This window comes from Rhopilema esculentum, chromosome 4, assembly GCF_057945365.1.
Source record: "Rhopilema esculentum isolate cy_ngs chromosome 4, ASM5794536v1, whole genome shotgun sequence".
NCBI lineage: Eukaryota > Metazoa > Cnidaria > Scyphozoa > Rhizostomeae > Rhizostomatidae > Rhopilema > Rhopilema esculentum.
In genome coordinates, this window is record NC_142818.1 from 2,876,315 (window position 1) to 2,893,276 (window position 16,962).

The window sequence follows — 16,962 nt, forward strand, 5'->3', positions numbered from 1 at the left end:
ACTTCATTTCATTAAATTCTTCTGAAATTGATGTTACTTTATTTTTGGCTGTTGTTCAAGTCATTTCCTTCAATAGCTAGTTGGATTAAATTGATTTTATAGGTAAAGTCGATAAAATTGATATCTAGGGACAACCGAGGCAAAATCCAGTTTTTTTAAAAAAATCGAGTAACTCAAACGTTTTATTATTCGATTATTTTTACCATCCACCGAGAGCTCTAACTACACAGAAGTGAAAGTTATTGGTTACCATGCCGCATATTATTTGTCGAACTAAACAGCAAGCCTTAATGATGTAGTATTTAAGCACATGAAAGACACTAGACCCAGACTTCTTTTTATGTAAACATGTTTTGTTCACGTTTGATGAATACATCGCGGAAGCCGAGTAAACATGTATGTTCTATATACACCTCTGCGCAATACCTTTTAAGGCCACCTTATTATAAACCATGAACATTAAAAATGATATAATCGAACCTTGAATAAATAAAGGCGGACTCGATAATTTGCATATCCTTAAGTTTTTCTTTTCATTTTTAGTCTATGGTCAGTGTAGGCCAATCATGTTTATCATTTTCTTTCCAAACATAACAATTTGGAATGTTTCCATGTTATAGAGTATTAGTCATCACCCAATCAAGCTGTGATATTTAAGTAGTTTTCTTGGTGACTATTGATCTTTCTTGATATTTTACTCCAGCTCTTTTCTTCTGAAATCCAAATGAGGCACGAAAATAATTCTTTTTGTCCCTTTTTGGGTACATTTTCACTGCAAAGTTCAAGAACTTGTTTGCCTTTTTGATGATTAATTCCTTTGGAATTCAGTGTTAAAAATGTTTAATAGAAATTTCTTAATTTTTTTAGTTGTTTGGAGAAATCGTTTTACTGTATAGAGCTGACTGGACCAAGCTTTCGAAATTGGTATGATTGCATGTCTTACAGTTAAACATTTGCCAAGAATTTCGGTAGATTAATTTTCGGTGGAAAAAACTTTCGGTCATATTTTTGACATTTCGGTCTAAATCTCGGTGAAAATTTGAAAAATTTCGGCGAGTAAATAAAAGGAAGCACTTTCTGTCAGTTATTTCTATCTTCAACATGAAATTACTGAAGAGTAGGCAAGAATGTTATGAACTCTTATTTAAAGGAGGTCTTTCCTATTTCATATTTTATAACCTATGGGGGAAATAAATTGGAAGCGATAACAGTTCGTTTACAGAATCGATAGTGAGTTAGAAATTAAGGCGCCCAAATTGAAAGCCATGGAACGTCAAAAAAAATTATTGGAAGAATTTGTGAAGAGCCAGTAGAAGCATTATTTCAGCCCATAGAGAGCTGTAATTTCTTGTATATAAAGGGCGAAAGAGAAGAAAATAAAGATGAACTGGATTTCATTATTTGTTGATGTGCTGAAGATGGGCATGTATTGGATGAATAGTAATACTCAAACAAAATCAAGGAAATAATTTTTCGTCATTTTCAAAGCCCATCGACAAATAACGAGATTTTTCTAGTGTTTGATAATTTCGGTAAGAAAAAATTTTGTTTTCAAAAAAATTCGGTGGGATTAATTTTCGGTGGCTCTGTTTCACTGAAAATAAATCCCACCGAAATTTTTGGCACTTAATGTATGGTTTTCTGTTTTTTTTATATTTTCAAGTAATCGAGTGTTAGAGGCTGTAACAAACAGAAACCTAATTTTCTTTTCGGGATTTACAGTTTCCATTGCCAAAATTTCATCGCTCTTTTTACCTGTATTCACCATCAATTCATCCTGATATTGGCTCTGCCATTTTAATTGCAATGCCCATTAGGTCACAAAAACCTACTGTTGTATTTTTTATGCCACCAAGAACAATTTTATGGCATTACGTCATATGTCTTTCCAGGTCTCAAATATTTCGAGCTTTTTAACGTTGCGAGCATTGTAGAAGATTTTTGCCGGATTCAATAAAAAGTAATGATGTTGGAAGTGCCTTCCCTATATGCATAGTTCTTCATAAGGCTTTTGAAAATTCGCTGATGATCTGGCTTGTTAGTCTTGGATGGATTACTAGTACAAGTGAAGACTTTGTTTGTCTCATTGTCTAGAGTAACCATAAGTTCGAGCGCACTTCCCAGCTTCCCCGCTCCCTGCTTGAATGTCGGTGCTCGAATTTATGAGGCTGTCCTACCAAGGGTAAAGTAATCACAATAACCGATAAGAGAAAATTATTTGTATCCGTTTTATGACTGTATCTTGAAAAGCTTGAAACTATTATTTTTGTGGCCCAGGCAAGAGAAAGAGCTGGTGTTGTTACAGATGCGCACCCTTTTGAAAGTAATGGGCCTACTGTGGAGAACTACTGTGCAATTGAAAAGAACGTTGAAGAAAACAAATACAAAAGCAGAAGCAAAGTCAATGACGTAACTGAAACTGCCTTCATTAAGGAGGAGAATTCTAGTCTTTTCACGCCAGGTGACTTTCAAACCTTATTTTATCTTCAATGGGCTTCTTTTGTCGTTACTTGAGAAAACATGTTTTTGTCCATTTTATTATCATGAAATGAAAGGTCATAATATGATGTATTCAACATACAGGGATGCAACAGTGTTTCATGCTGTTGCGTGCCTTCTGTTGCAAAGCTACGTTTTGCTTCTAGCGAGTGAAGACAACGTACTTGCAAACATTCTTGCATAATTGTAAGAAAAAGTATCAATCAAACTTTATTTCTCATTATGTAACCCTCAGATTGTGTTTTCAACAGACCTTTCCACCATTGGTATATTTTTCAACTTTTGATATCTTTTAAACTACTTTATCTTTTCAAAACGATTTTTGCAATTGAGTTTGTTATTTTAAGGCCTTATTAAAATATCAACAGTTTTTTTGGTATTGGTTTGAAATGAATTTGTAAATAACAATAAGTACATTAACATGTAAATCAAGGAACAAATACTTTCTTCTCAAGACAGTAATGGGATTCCAAGGCTCCGACCGTACTAATGCATTTTCATAGAAAATATCAGCATTTTTGTCGGTATGTCCGTGTTCTTGGTTAATTTAAAAGGAGGACCATTTGCGCTCCTTACCTACGACCTTAATAGCTCATGCAAATAAGTGTTTTGAAACGCAGTTGAATTCTTTTTTTCTAGACTTTCCAAGTACTGCCAAAGGTGATCACGGAATTTCTTCGCCGAATGTAAACGCGGCTGAGGTATTTTTTACGTATCCACCAACAGCAGCTCATTCAAAATTAGAGATTTTTGTCAAGGTTTTAGTTGTTTCTCTCTTATTCATTTTAGTAATTGTTTCGTTGGTCTTCAAAATGACTCATCCTTAAATATTTTTATATATTTTTTATAATTATTTTTATCGCTGTATAGCAGAATATTCGTTAAGATTGTTATAAAAGATTAATAATTGATATCATCTATAAAATATGATATAACTAAGCACTAATTAATATAAACTTACTCAATAGTTTATTAGATTATTAGAAATACTTTATAGAATATTAGAGATTTTATATGATATTAAACTGTGAAGATTATGATGTTTTAATTGTCGTTCTCGAGTTACTGATGTGCTGCAACCTGTGTTTTTTTCTCTTGTATTCTTTTCAGTCCATAACAACGAAATTAAACTTTAAGTTTCGTTTCGAGTAAGTTTCGTTCAGATTTAAGTTTCTTTTCGACTCTCGCTTAAGCTAAAGTCTGAATTGCGCATGTTCTTTACATTTGAAAGCCTCTGTATCCTGACGCTACTCCATGTTATCAACACACCCCTCTCTTCCCTCTAAAAGAAAGCCCCCCTTCCCCCTCCCCCCTAAGAAAGGGAGAGGAAGGGTGGTGTGAACCTGCTGGCGTCTTTTCTATCGATTCAAGAGAGGGAAATATGGAAGAGAGGAAGGAAAGATCAAGCTTGTTGATTTTTGTTTTATAAGAGACAAGTTATAAGAGTCAGGGAAGCAGGAGGAAGATGGAGTATTTCAAAGTGTACAAGATCTGGGATGGAAGGATGAGTTATGACCTGGGATCATATCTCCTGACAGCAATGTCCGTAGGAAAATCTATAAAGATTGAGAGTTCAGCTACACAGCGCTGATGGGAAAGGGGCTGAAATGACTTTGTAAGGGTGCAGTTGTTGATGAGGCGAATGGCTTTGGATTGGATTTTTTCAAGGAAGCACAAGGAGAGTTAGGGAGCAAAACCTTAAATATGAGAACAGTACTCCAAGGAAGGACAGATTTATAGATTGTTAAATTATACAATCTAATTAAAAAGAATTTTTTCTCGGAAGCAACAGAGCCTTTCCTATCGATCAACCGAAATTTTGCAAGTTTTTTCAGGGAATGGCAAATGAAAAGATAAGCAACTATTCAACCGATTTGTTTACGACCAGGTTTTGTTTGGTTCATACAAATCCTTTTTCTTTGCTAAATCATGACCACCCCAAGTAAACCTATAATCCTAGACACTTCCAAGATTCTCTGCATCCCTGCTTCTTAAAGGGCAAAGCAAACAGCTCACCCTCATAAGACACTACCTCATGCATAGAAATATGAAAAGAATGTTCCAGCATGTTCCCATGGGATAGAGGTTCCAGGTTATGATATTAGGCCCCTGTGATATATCTTTTAAGCTCAAACATTCCCTAGACCAAAGTAAAAAGTAAACCTATTAAAATGCTAATGCAAAGAAATACTTTTAATCATGTATTTTTAACTTTTTCTTTAGAAACTTACACCTATCAATATTTAAAATTACAATTGTCTTCTTTAGATTTTAGACCTTGGCATCCTGCTTAAAAAGCTGATTGATCGGACCTTTCGAGACTCGTAAGTTCACGAAACCTTCAACAGCTTCCCGTGCAGCAGTATCGCCCAAGTTGATTATGTTATCTCTGGTAGGAAAGCACTTGTTTTGCCAGTTGAGTTCTTGTCTTTCTTTGGCAAACTATAGTTTCTTTCGACAGACATCATTGGTTCAAAATGGGCCAAAACATAAACTGACAACAATTATAAAACTATTGGACGAGGAAGATTATTCTCATTTGAGTCTTTGTAACTGCACGTGTAGAACATCTTGCAGGTATACAATGTCCAAAATACACAAAAAAGAGCTCTCTCAGGGCCACACTGGAAAACATGTATGTTACGCCAAAGATCTTTGCGTACAAAAGCGGCACTTGCGCCAAATTTGGTGTATTTCTTCGACAAACCGGAGGGCTGTTTTCTGCGAAAACCGGAGGGCTGTTTTCACAAACTGCACATTTTTGTCTAAGTTTCGAAGACTTTCATATTACTTGGAATTTTTATTTATATATGAAAATATGAAAAAACAGTAAAACTATGGTATTTGTTATGTTTATAAATGAAATCAGTCCTATAGATTTAGTTAGTCAAAAGTTATCAAAGGAAAACCGGAGGGTACTCGAGGTTACTTTAACATGTTTGAAGGTACGGGGACGTGCCATTATTTATTTACCTTTTTTCTGAAAAGTGCGAAATTATCGGTCACAGTTTTTGGATTATGTGCGGAACTACGGGTACCATTTGAAAAAAGATGCAGAATTGTGGTTGCCATTTTGGGAAAATATTGCAAAATTTTTAGGAGGGAGATTTGGCATTAACAAATGGATGTTCAGTTAGAAATGAAAGTATGATATAGCTGTAATATTGAGATTTTAGGCCAAGGGACATGAATACATGCTGATTGGTCATTCCCGAAAAGTCAATAAAATTAATGTCTCTGAACTGCTAATACTGAAAAACTCAGAAATAAAGCGCGTAAAGCAGACACAGTCACTTAGAATCATCGTAGATGATGGTTTGAACTGGGAACAACATTTCAAAATTGTTAAAGGTGAGGTTCGTGGATGTCTTTCATCTCTTAAAAAACTGAAAAACCTTTTGCCACCAAAACAAATAGATATTTTATATTGGTCCTTTATAGAAAGTCAACGATGAAGATTTCAGATGTCACGCAGATGTCATGCAGATGTCACGCAGATGCCACGCAGATGTTGTACAGGTTTATATATAGTTACAAACTGATGATCAAGTTTAACTCCACGATATAAGATCGAAATATATTCTAGAACTGGGCTTTTACAGCAAGAGAATTACCTTGAAATTTCGAGTAACTCAAAGTTGCAATATGAATATCTTCCACTGCATCCTCCTCTACTCTTGCGACAAAGTTTTCTTTGCAATGTGGTCCAATGGTTTTCTGTCAGACATTTATAATGTTAAATTTTACAGATAACATCGTTTTGAAGGGGAGGAGGCACCTTTTTGGCCTTTTCAATAGGAAGCAGTTGATATCTTTCAATATATAGTAGCATTTAATCAATATTGTGTTTAATGAAAATATTGTCAGGGATTATAGCTTTCGTACATTTGTACCCGATTTGGCATTTCTGCAGACTTGAATAGAAAAGAGAAATAATGGAGGTATATGATCTTACCTGGATTTTTATTTAACGAAACCCAGTACACAGAACTGGGGGTGAACCTTCCCATTTCCCTTGAAGAGTTTAAACCAAAAAATGGTTGCTGAGAAGACAAAGTGCTTCCGTGTTTCAAGCAAAATTGCTTCCTGACTTTTTTCATACTTTGCTAAGCATTTATATATCTTTCGCCTCTGCTAGAAGCTATAATTTTTTCGATAGTGAATCTTTTTCTTCTAGTCTGCAGACATGCCATATAGGGTAACATTATATGAGAGCTATATTCCCTGGTATTGAACACCATTTTGCTTAAATGCTATCACTCTCATTTATAAGAGTAACCCTTATAAGAAACATCAGGCTGAGATTTGCCCAACTTTTGGGAAATCGTGTTTATAATTTTTCTTTCTGAAAATGAGCTTATCCACATAACAGAGTCTTAATCATAATAGTATGACCACAAATTGTGATATTTAGGTTATTGAAGACAATGTTAAATACAAATGATCGTTTTTTAAGTTATGCTCCAGCCCTTACTTGTTAAAGCAATTTTTTAGATCCATCAAGGCAAATTTCACCGAGAAACGTTTTTGCCGCGTTGAAATTTCTTGTTTCACTATCTAAGCAACTTGAGAGCATCTAAGATGATTTTTTATGCAATTACATTGGAATTATGACTTCTAAATGTCTAAATTTCTTTATTTTATTTAGATTTCAGGTCAAGCTATTTTGTTTTAAAAAGCTGGCTGGGCTGAGCTTTCAATATCGGTATGATTGCATCTCTTACTGTGAAATTGATATATATATCTGACTTTTTATATTTTCAAGAAAGCAAATAATTAGAGCCTCTGAGTGACAGAAGCCCGATCTTCTTCTAGCAATTTACAGTTTTCATTGCCAAAATTTTATCGCACTTTTTGCTCGTATAAAGTTTCATTTTATCCTGAGATTGGCCTTGCCATTCACGTTACAACGCCTGTGATAAGGAACTTCTGATATTATTGTAATGTCACTTTAGGCTACTCATGAACTTTTATGCGTTGCGAACATTGTAGAATCTTTTTACTGGATTACAATAAAAGAAATTTTTATGGCTCAGGTACTCGGGGTAAAGTAGTCACGAATGACAAACAATAGAATGCAATAATTTCTATCATTCTTTTATGACTGTATTTTGAAAAGCTTGAAATTATTATTTTTGTAGCCCAGGCAAGAGAAAGAGCTGTTGTTGTTACACATGCGCACTCTTGTGAAAGTGATGGGCCTACTGTGGAGAACTACGGTGCAACTGAAAAGCACATTGAAGAAAACAAATACAAAATCAGAAGTCAAGTCAATGACGTAACTGAAACTGCCTTCATTGGGGAGGATGATTCTAGTCTTTTCACGCCAGGTGACTTTTAAACCTTATTTTGTCTTAAATGGGCTTTTATTGTCGTTAAACAACAAAGTATGTTTTTTTCCATTTTATTATCGTGAAATGAAAGGTCATAATATGATGTATTCAACATACAGGGATGCAACAGTGCTTCATGTTTTGCGTGCCTTCTGTTGCAAAAGCCACGTTGTGCCTTTAAGAAAGGCTGAAGACAATGAGCTTGCAACGTTTTTGCACAGTTGTCGACAAACAGTATTGATCCAACTTTGTATTTCATTATGTAACCCTAGGATTGTTTTCAAAAAACCAGCACATTCCACCGTTTGGGACATGGAGACATCGAGACATAGAGACATTGAGACGAGACATATAGAGACATAAAGAGACAATATTTTTTATTGATTCAGTTTTTAAATCACTCAAATGTCATAGGGAAGAGAATAATTTTCAATATGCTGATCTTTTTTCCGTAAACATTATGATGTTTTTAGATTGACGAGCTGCGCATGTTCGGCAAATTCATTGCTCACCTGTAGAAAAAGTATCAGAGCTGCGCATGCTTGGTATATTTGTTGCTCACGTTGTAGAAAAAGATTCCAAGCTGCGCATGTTCGGTGTATCCGAAACCTTCGTATCCTGACGCTCATATCAACAAGATTTATCTGATTGGCGTTTAAAAGAAGTTCCATTTTAACATGATAAAGGGGTTCCCATTCAAGGGAGTGTAGAAATCAAAGAGGGAGTTTACTCGAAACATGAAGATATCCCGTTCACAAGTTCGTTTGGATATCTCTACGATGCCCTGTTCCGACGACCCTACCAAGCCCCTCTCTGTTCTGGTGATATCTAATCATGTTACCCCATTGTCTGATATAACCCTTTAGTCTTCGTCGTTCATGGCCATTAAACAAACGCTATCTGAAGAGGTTTTAAACCAATCTTTCGTATCATTTGGCAGGCAAAATACTTTATATGCTCCACAGACCACATTATTGTTCAAAGCTGGTAGTTTCGAGTGTTTGAATGCTATTATCAATCCGATATAATTGTAAGTTTAAACAGTATACATGTTTTGATATTCTTTAACTATTAACTTATTGAATCAATTCTACCACAATTTTTATAGGCCTTTTGAAACACATGTTGATAAAATAACCTTTTATTCAACCTCTAAGGTCACTGACTAATTGGCAAGTGATATAACTCGCATTTTACCTGTATGCAGAGCATGGCAACAGCGCACCCAAGGCGCAGAAATGGCTACGCTCGTGGAGCACCTAAAAACTAGATACATAAAATTTAAATCTGGAAACATTCGCACCCGCGACCGGGTTGCGGGACTGCTGGCGCACTCAGGACCTTGTCAAAGTCAGTCATACTCTGCAAACTGGCACATTTTCAATTTAAAGCTTCGTTTTGGAAAGTACTCCAAACCTCATTCTACGGATTTTTTAGTTTCGATTAGCATTTTCCACCCGAAACAATTCATTATCCTGTCTGTGTTTCTATTACATAATTAAAGACAATATCCAGTTTGAAAAGATTTATCAGGTATTAGACCATCAAAGTCGTTCCGGGTGAATCATTTTCAAATCCATCATAGACTATAAATTCTAATATCGTCATAAGGTCGATCTCATGAGTGCTACAATCTTGAAAGCTAAAACGCAGACTAAAATTCTGGTCTTTAACCTGAACCAAATGCGGATGTAAATTAAATTACTGTAATAAAGTTCAACTGGCCTAGGCTCTGAATCTTTGATCGACTGAGTGATCTGAATTCTCTACGAGAGTTAAAAACGCAACGAAACCAGATATTTGCTATTTTCCGCGCTTTCATCTTACCAAGAATAACTAATACTGTGAAATGTGGCTGAGAAAAAAGCTGATTAATTTTTGAAATTGCGATTTGATGATAAATATGGTGATTATACAAATAGATCTTTAAAAATAAATTTTATTATATAATGATGATTATATAAACAAACAAAGTCATTAAGTTAGCTGTTCCTTACCCTCTTGATCATAAGGAGTAGGCAGTTTTATTTGTTTTTTGATGAAAATTTATTTTTACTTGAACCATATCAGTTTTCTTGATCTTATTCAAGAGCAGGTATATTTTTTGAGAATTTTATCTAAGCAGGTAACACGCTATCGTGATTTTAGTCCAGGACAGGGTCATAAATTTTTTCAACATGGACGTCCATGTCTTATTTCTCCAATGTAAACGGTAAACTTTAAGCATTTTGATCGCAAAGAAAACAAGAATATTTGTTCATGCTGTGCTAGACCTGTTGAATCCAACCCAATTTTGTCTTCGAAGCAAGAACAGAATGTTACCAGCTGAGCTAGCGGTGCTGGGAAAGAGGATGGAACACCTGGGAAAGAATGGCCAAAGTGAACAAAAATTGGACTTTTTAATATGAGCGAGAACCGTCAGTTTAACTACGGATCTTAACCATGTCAAAAACAGTAGAGAAGAGGTACAGATTGGAACATAAAAGTTCGAAGTTTGCGAAAGAAAATCGCAATAAACTACCTCACTACCGAATGTTTCCGAACTATTCGTGTTTGAATTATTAATGGAGTGCTGCTCGGAACTTAGTGAAACAAAATGAAGTCATGAATACTTTGGAACTGAGACCAAAGAAATCAATTGGTATGATAAGGATGAGGGAGAAATTGAAGAGAGTAGAGAGCACAGCTAGAGGGCATTTTTAGATGGAATGAAATCAGTGACTTTTGGTTGATTTTACTTCTCACAGTTTGGCTTCTCTCTCTACACAATGGTTTGGTTTCGCTGTCTGCTTCCAAAGCAAGCGTTTCTCATTTGTTGTATTCGAAGATATTTGCATGTGATCACACGTTGGTTGTAGCAGAAGAAGTAAAATGGATGGTAAAAAAACCCTGATGCGTCGTTGCGATCAACTCTTAAGAAGCGGCCAAGACCATTTTTTCGAATTAGTTTATGAGTAAGCGAATGAGATATCGGTGCAGCCCTTTTCCAGAATCGTTGCACCGGGACTGTCCGGAAAGTCATCGGCCTTCCTACGCCCTGCCACTCCTTTTGCTCCTGCCTTGGCTGTCCCACCAGAGTCTCCTGCCTATCCTGCCCTTCCGGCATCTCCTGTCTCTCCTTGCCTTTCCTAACTCTCCTGCCCTTTCTATGCCCTTCCTACATCTCCTGTCTCTCCTTGCCTTTCCTAACTCTCCTACCCTTTCTACCCCTCCTGACTCGCTTGCCTCTCTTGGATTTCCTGCATCTCTCTCCTTTTTCTAACTCTCCTGCTTTTTCTACCCCTCCCGAATCTCCTACCTTTCATTGCTTTTCTGAATCTCATGCCCCTTCATCCCCTTCTGAACCTCCAGCTCCTCTTTGATCTTCTGCCTTTGTCTTCCCTTTCCTGACTTTTTTGCCTTTTCTGCCCCTCCTGACTCTTTTGCCTTTTCTGCCCCTCCTGACTCTTTTGCCTTTTCTACCCCTCCTGACTCATTTGCCCTTCTTGGATCTCCTCCTTATCCTTCCCTTTCCTGACTCTTTTGCCTTTTCTACCCCTCCTGAATCTCTTGCATCTCCATCCCCCCTGCCACTCCTGCGTCTCTTCCCCTCCTGCCTCTCTTCCCCGTCCTTCCCTTTCTACCCCTTTTGATTCTCTTGCCTTATCTGCCTCACCTGCGCTTCTTCAACTACGCCGCTGGGGCTGGCAGATGTAGGGGGTCAGAGGACCACGGCCTTCAGCTACTTGTCATAGAATTAAGATATAGTACTTTTTGTGACATTTTGCCAGTTTTCAATTTGAATAGTTTATCCATTGCTTATCATTTGTTTTTATTTCATCACTGTGATATAATTGCCGATTCAGTTTAACATAAGGCTGTGTTTAACCCCCAGCCAATTTCACGCAGACATTCTGGTGATAAAGTGATGAGCAGGGAGAAGATTTTTAAGTGTTTCCAATGATTAGAAGTCTAATATGGCCTCCAAATCTCCATGAAGTCGGAAACTCAGCTCTTCTTTGCAACTGTTATTCCAGAAAATCTCCACCTACTTAACAGAATTAATGACAGGAAAAGCTTGGCTACTTGGATAATTGTCAAATAAAGCTTTTTGAGCTAGCCTATGTTTTTCAGCAACTTAGCCCCAAACGCTATACGTGAATACGGTAATGTTTCAGCTGTTTCTTAAAAGCAACTTTGCATTGTTTTACAAGAAATGATAAATGATGAATATTTGTTAATTCAAGTCAAGAAAACTTATTTGTAAAATTTCGATAATTTTAGTTTAGTTTGGTATAGTGTCGTTGATTTTATCTTCCCAGTTACTTTTTAAGTTTGGCTTTAAATTTTGTAGGCTTAAGGGGTCCTAAAAGGGATTTTCTAGACTTACATGCAAAATTATAGTCTAAATGTTTCTTTAAATAACCCTTTATTTATTTGCTTGTCCAAGCTTAGTCTCGACGTGTTGGGTTTGGGTCTGTTTCCAGTTTCTTCGAAAATCTATTCTGAGACCAATGTAAAACGGGGGAAGAATGTATCGTCGAGACTCCTTTGATAAGACATGAAATAAAGTGAAAATATCCATTATGCTTCATTTTGTTTCTTCTGATCAAGTGAATTCATTTGACTATTTACTTCAAAATAAACTAAATAAACAAAATAATGACTACAAAATACACCATGAATACAAACAAGCCTGAAAATGTGACTTTAATCTTCAGTTTAGAAACCACCTGTGCTCGCAAATAATAACTGGGGTGTGAAAAGGGGTTTTTTGCGAATAGATGGAGAAGGTAGAAACTTTTTGAAATCCCATTTTGACTCAAAATTTTACAGTATAACGTTCCATCGATTTCTATTCCGTATTTCTTATTTTGAAAACGCCATTGTAATGTGTACGGCGTTAGTTTCCCAGTACTTTTATTACAGGTTGATTTTGTTTTTTTATTTCAGTTTGTTTATTCGTTTGTTGTTGAAGGCAAATTTAGAAGCACTTTTTTCTAAATTAGGAATGTATTTTAATTGCTAAATAAAAATTAGTCTCTGGAGTTTTTTGGTATTTTCTTAGCAAGCGTTTCTGTCCATTCAAATTCTCTAATGGGGAGGGAAATGGCATCAGGGAATTGCATCTTGTTATCATGTAGTAAAAATCATCAAAAGGATAAACAAAAACAAATTGTTTTCATTGGCGTGGTAAATACAATTACAAGGAGAAATGACGTCCGCACTAACAGAAACGTGAAACTTCGCCGTATACAACATTTATGAGCGAAAAATAATTGTCAAAAAATATAAGATATGGCTTGCCGAAGAACCTTTAATATCTAACAATATTTTGATTGGTTTAATTGACTTGATGGTTGGTTGTTTGTTTCAGAAGAATACGGGACTCTTGCAAAAACTAATTTCGAAAACATAAAATTGATCAGTTTTTGCATTTAAAAGATGAGGTTTCCCCTAAGCCACCCCTAGCAGCACACCCCCGTAGCCGCGAAAGGGGGGTGTTCAAATACCAACTTCAGAATCATGTGTAATAAATACTGTAAGGCTCCTTGCTTCAAGAACCTTTTTAGCTTTGAAACTAATTTGATGGTCATATTTTTCTGACATCCTTTACGTGGGCAAAATCTATATTATCATCGACGCCCTTCATATCCACTAGTATACCCGCCCTGGGCAACTATTATTTGTTTTGTTTTTAAAATACTTCACACGTGCAAACGTGGTACATGCTCGCCTCTGCGGGGTTCGCTCAAAAAGCACGTGATTTGCTTCATTGTTTGAATGTTGTGGTTTGGGCGGTGGCTGGTCATGTGACAAAAACAAGTTTATTTTAGGAAACCTGCCGACTAAAAAACATAATGCCGAGTTGGAGCTTGATGGTGTGGTAATCTCTATGTTGCATCAGGTTATGAAAGGACAGCAAACTGCACAACGTGGAAGCATTTTAAATCCATAGAACTCAGAGATGACTGCAAGCAAAGATCGCGGCGGTCGGCAGATGAGCCCCGATGTTGATAAGTACTTCAATATGCTAAAGGAGCAGTTTTCTTTCGACGGCCTAAGACGATCATCTTCGGCTGGATCGAGCAAAGAGCACAGATCTATTGTATTTCGAAGTCGTTTCGATAGTCTAAGCAACGACATTTCACACAAATATCACAGACATAGCATGGTTGAGGGTGGAAGTTTGTATGTTGCAAAACAACGAAGTCTCGATTCAACTCTAAGTAAAAGTGCAAGAGGCCTCCACATCCAGTCGGATCACATGGCTCACCAAGGAAGGCTATCAACTTCTCTCACAACTGGCGAATTTCGCGACCTTATAAATAATAATGACCTTGGTTCCGAAGATCTGCAGTCCAGGCACATGGAAATGGCTTTAAATCAAGGAAAATTGAACAGTGTCTCAGAGCAAAACAGGAAGAAGCGAAGGAAAGTATTTGAGAAGGAGCGAAAATACTCAAAATAATACATACGGTCTGATGCCGGCCTTATGTTTGAATGGGATCTGTTTGACAGTTCTGTCCTCTCAGAGCTATTATTAGAGATTTTCCAGGATATCTCTAGTTAATTGTTGGAAAACGTTAATTTGTGGTTTGTTGTCGTCGAGGATCAGTGTTTATTGTTTGCTTTATAAATGCTGTCATTGGTCAGTGGTTACTTCGTCATGATCAAGTTACGCTGGGTACGTTTTGATTTACGAACTTCAGTATTTTAATTGCAAAAAACGTGTAAAATACTGTATTTTCTAACCATTGCAAGACAATTAAATCTGTAAACCACCCAATAATAGTCTAATATAAGCACTTATGCAACTCAATTTTTAGCTGGAGACCCCAAATCATTGCCCTTTATGTAAGTCGGTGATATTTGAATTCTCAAAATTGAAAAATTATTCTCAGGTCTTCTTACCATTTTCCCCACTGCTGACAAAATATTAATTTATCTATATATCTGCCAGTTTTATCACCATCCCGAGCTTCATAATGGGCCTCTCCACCATTACGAAAAACTATTGTTTGCAAATCGGAGGACGTATGTCGCGACGATATCGTGCAGACAGGATCACATATTGAGGAACACGAATTCGTGACAATCACCTCATTGTGTACAGAGCCTTTCTCAACAAATTTACTCGGAGAGGGGGGGGGGTCAGTTGCCCCTTCAACCCCCAGTGACTTTACATTGTTTCAAACAATTAGCTATTGTCTTTTTTATATGAACAAAGTTCGAAAAATTGTGTACGATCTACAAAAATAGGATGCTGGTAAATTTTGTTTGAAGTGTCTAAATTTGGTGATCTGTTTGCCTGATTTGCATCAAATTTTGATGACAGGTTACAGCCCCTAAGCACCCCATATGCATAACACAATGAAGCAAAGTAAACATAAATATGCCAACCTGAGAAATTTTTTATACTGATAAATGTACATCACAATCTGCAAAAACTGCAGTTGTAATGAGATCAGTATCAAACCAAATAAGTAATATAGAGTCATACTTCATGTTCCTTCAAGTCTTGATAAATGTGAGAACATTTATTTGATTCTTAAGACAGAATTCAATGTGAAGCTGAAGTCTTCAATAGATAACCACAAATAAGGAAAATACAAAAGAAAAGCAAATTCAAAAATGAAAAGGGAATATTTTTCAAAATAATGTAAAATTTCAAACATTAAACCACACTTAATAGAAGTTTGTAAGCCGTCTCTAATTGCCTTGAACTGGTGTTGCACACAGATTCAGGTTGTTGCATTCAGCTTATTCTTCAATGTAAATAGAATAGTTTTTCAATTCATTTCCAATCAATAACTACATGTGAGCCATTTGAAGTAGCAAAGGCCAAGCTTGCCTGAAACTCGCCTAGCAAGCTGTTTTGTGGTGATTAAATTTTGTGTTATATGGTTGTCCTGTTTCCTTTATATTTGAAGTTCTTTCCTAGATTTATAGTCTAAAAAACAATTCTTGAAAAAATGATGCACAGCAAACAATATTCAAAGGATAATGTTTTACTTTCCTCATTATCCAATCAAGAATTGGTAACTGGCTAATTAGGTGTATGTACAAAGTGTCATGTATTGTGAATATTCAGATTTCCGTTATACTGTAGATCTTGTAAATTGTAAAGTTAACTCATTGTTGCTAACTAAGCTTTCTCTTTTGTCAGGACAAATTTGTAGAAAGGCGTTGAAGATACCGTGTAAAGAAATTTGATTTTTAAACGCTAGGATAAACTGAGAGATTGAGCTGTGTTCTTGAGTTGATGGAGACTGCATCATATTGAATTCCCTGTCCACGTTGTCTCAATGTCTCAGTTAATCCAAGCAGTTAATATTTGTAGTCATGTGTATTATAGAAAACGAATGTATATTTTATCGGGCGAGCGTCATGCATTATTGCCACGCAAACACGTTCCCATTTGTTGCATTAGAATTTAGTTCTGTTACTCATAATTAGTTGTTTTAACACTTAACGTTCCAGTTTCATAAGCGTGATTTATCGTGCATGGCAAGTTTCAAGTCAAAACCATAATCAATTCCCCATTTATTTCAACTTCTCGATTAAATTCCTGTTTAAAACATACATTGATTTGATTTCGAGGCCAAGGAACTCTCGAGACTACAGTTCATGTCCTTTTTTAAAATTATTTTTTTTCTAAATCTTTATATATTTCGAACTCCGTTTATGTCTGAGCCATTCTCAGTCTTCCCATATTTCCCGCCCGTTGTTGGTCTCAGACACTCATGGAGATACATAATAACGAACTGGACAATATCATTCAAAAATGCCACGATAAATCATCACTTATGAACATGATACAGTTTGGTTTTTGCTGTGTTTTTTGTTTTGCTGGTGTATTATTGTTACGTTGAAAATACCGTACAAAAACGCATATATGAAGTGATATCACATGAAAACGCCACGTCAAGGTCTTTTTTGTTGTTATCTGCCCTTGTTATTCGCGTTATTACTTTCCGTGAAAATTTTAAACAATGTCAATACAAATTTTTTTCCTGCCTAAGCTTTGAAAACCTGGCTTTGTAAAACCCAGCTTTGAAAAGCTTAGGAAAGCTAAAGTTGGGTGTGTGTGGTAAGCGAACCTCTTTTAGCTTCTATTGAAAATCGTCCCATCGTTGGTGTGACAGCC

The 16,962-nt window shown here is 36.2% G+C and overlaps 1 protein-coding gene and 1 long non-coding RNA gene across 2 annotated transcripts in view; both read left to right on the forward strand.

Moving 5' to 3' along the window:
* LOC135690910 (multidrug and toxin extrusion protein 1) overlaps positions 1 to 16,737 on the forward strand; it is a 31,600-nt gene extending 14,863 nt beyond the window's left edge. The window contains exons 14-16 of the mRNA XM_065208602.2: positions 868 to 924; positions 2,278 to 2,461; positions 3,139 to 16,737. Coding sequence (XP_065064674.2) covers positions 868 to 924; positions 2,278 to 2,461; positions 3,139 to 3,326 — 429 coding nt within the window. The 3' untranslated portion in view covers positions 3,327 to 16,737. The remainder of the gene's footprint in view (positions 1 to 867; positions 925 to 2,277; positions 2,462 to 3,138) is intronic.
* Positions 4,684 to 16,737, forward strand: LOC148960304 (uncharacterized). Its single transcript, XR_016145284.1, has 4 exons — positions 4,684 to 4,823; positions 5,941 to 6,018; positions 7,148 to 7,204; positions 7,641 to 16,737. It is a non-coding gene; the product is annotated as an uncharacterized LOC148960304 (long non-coding RNA).
* Positions 16,738 to 16,962: the final 225 nt, after the last annotated feature.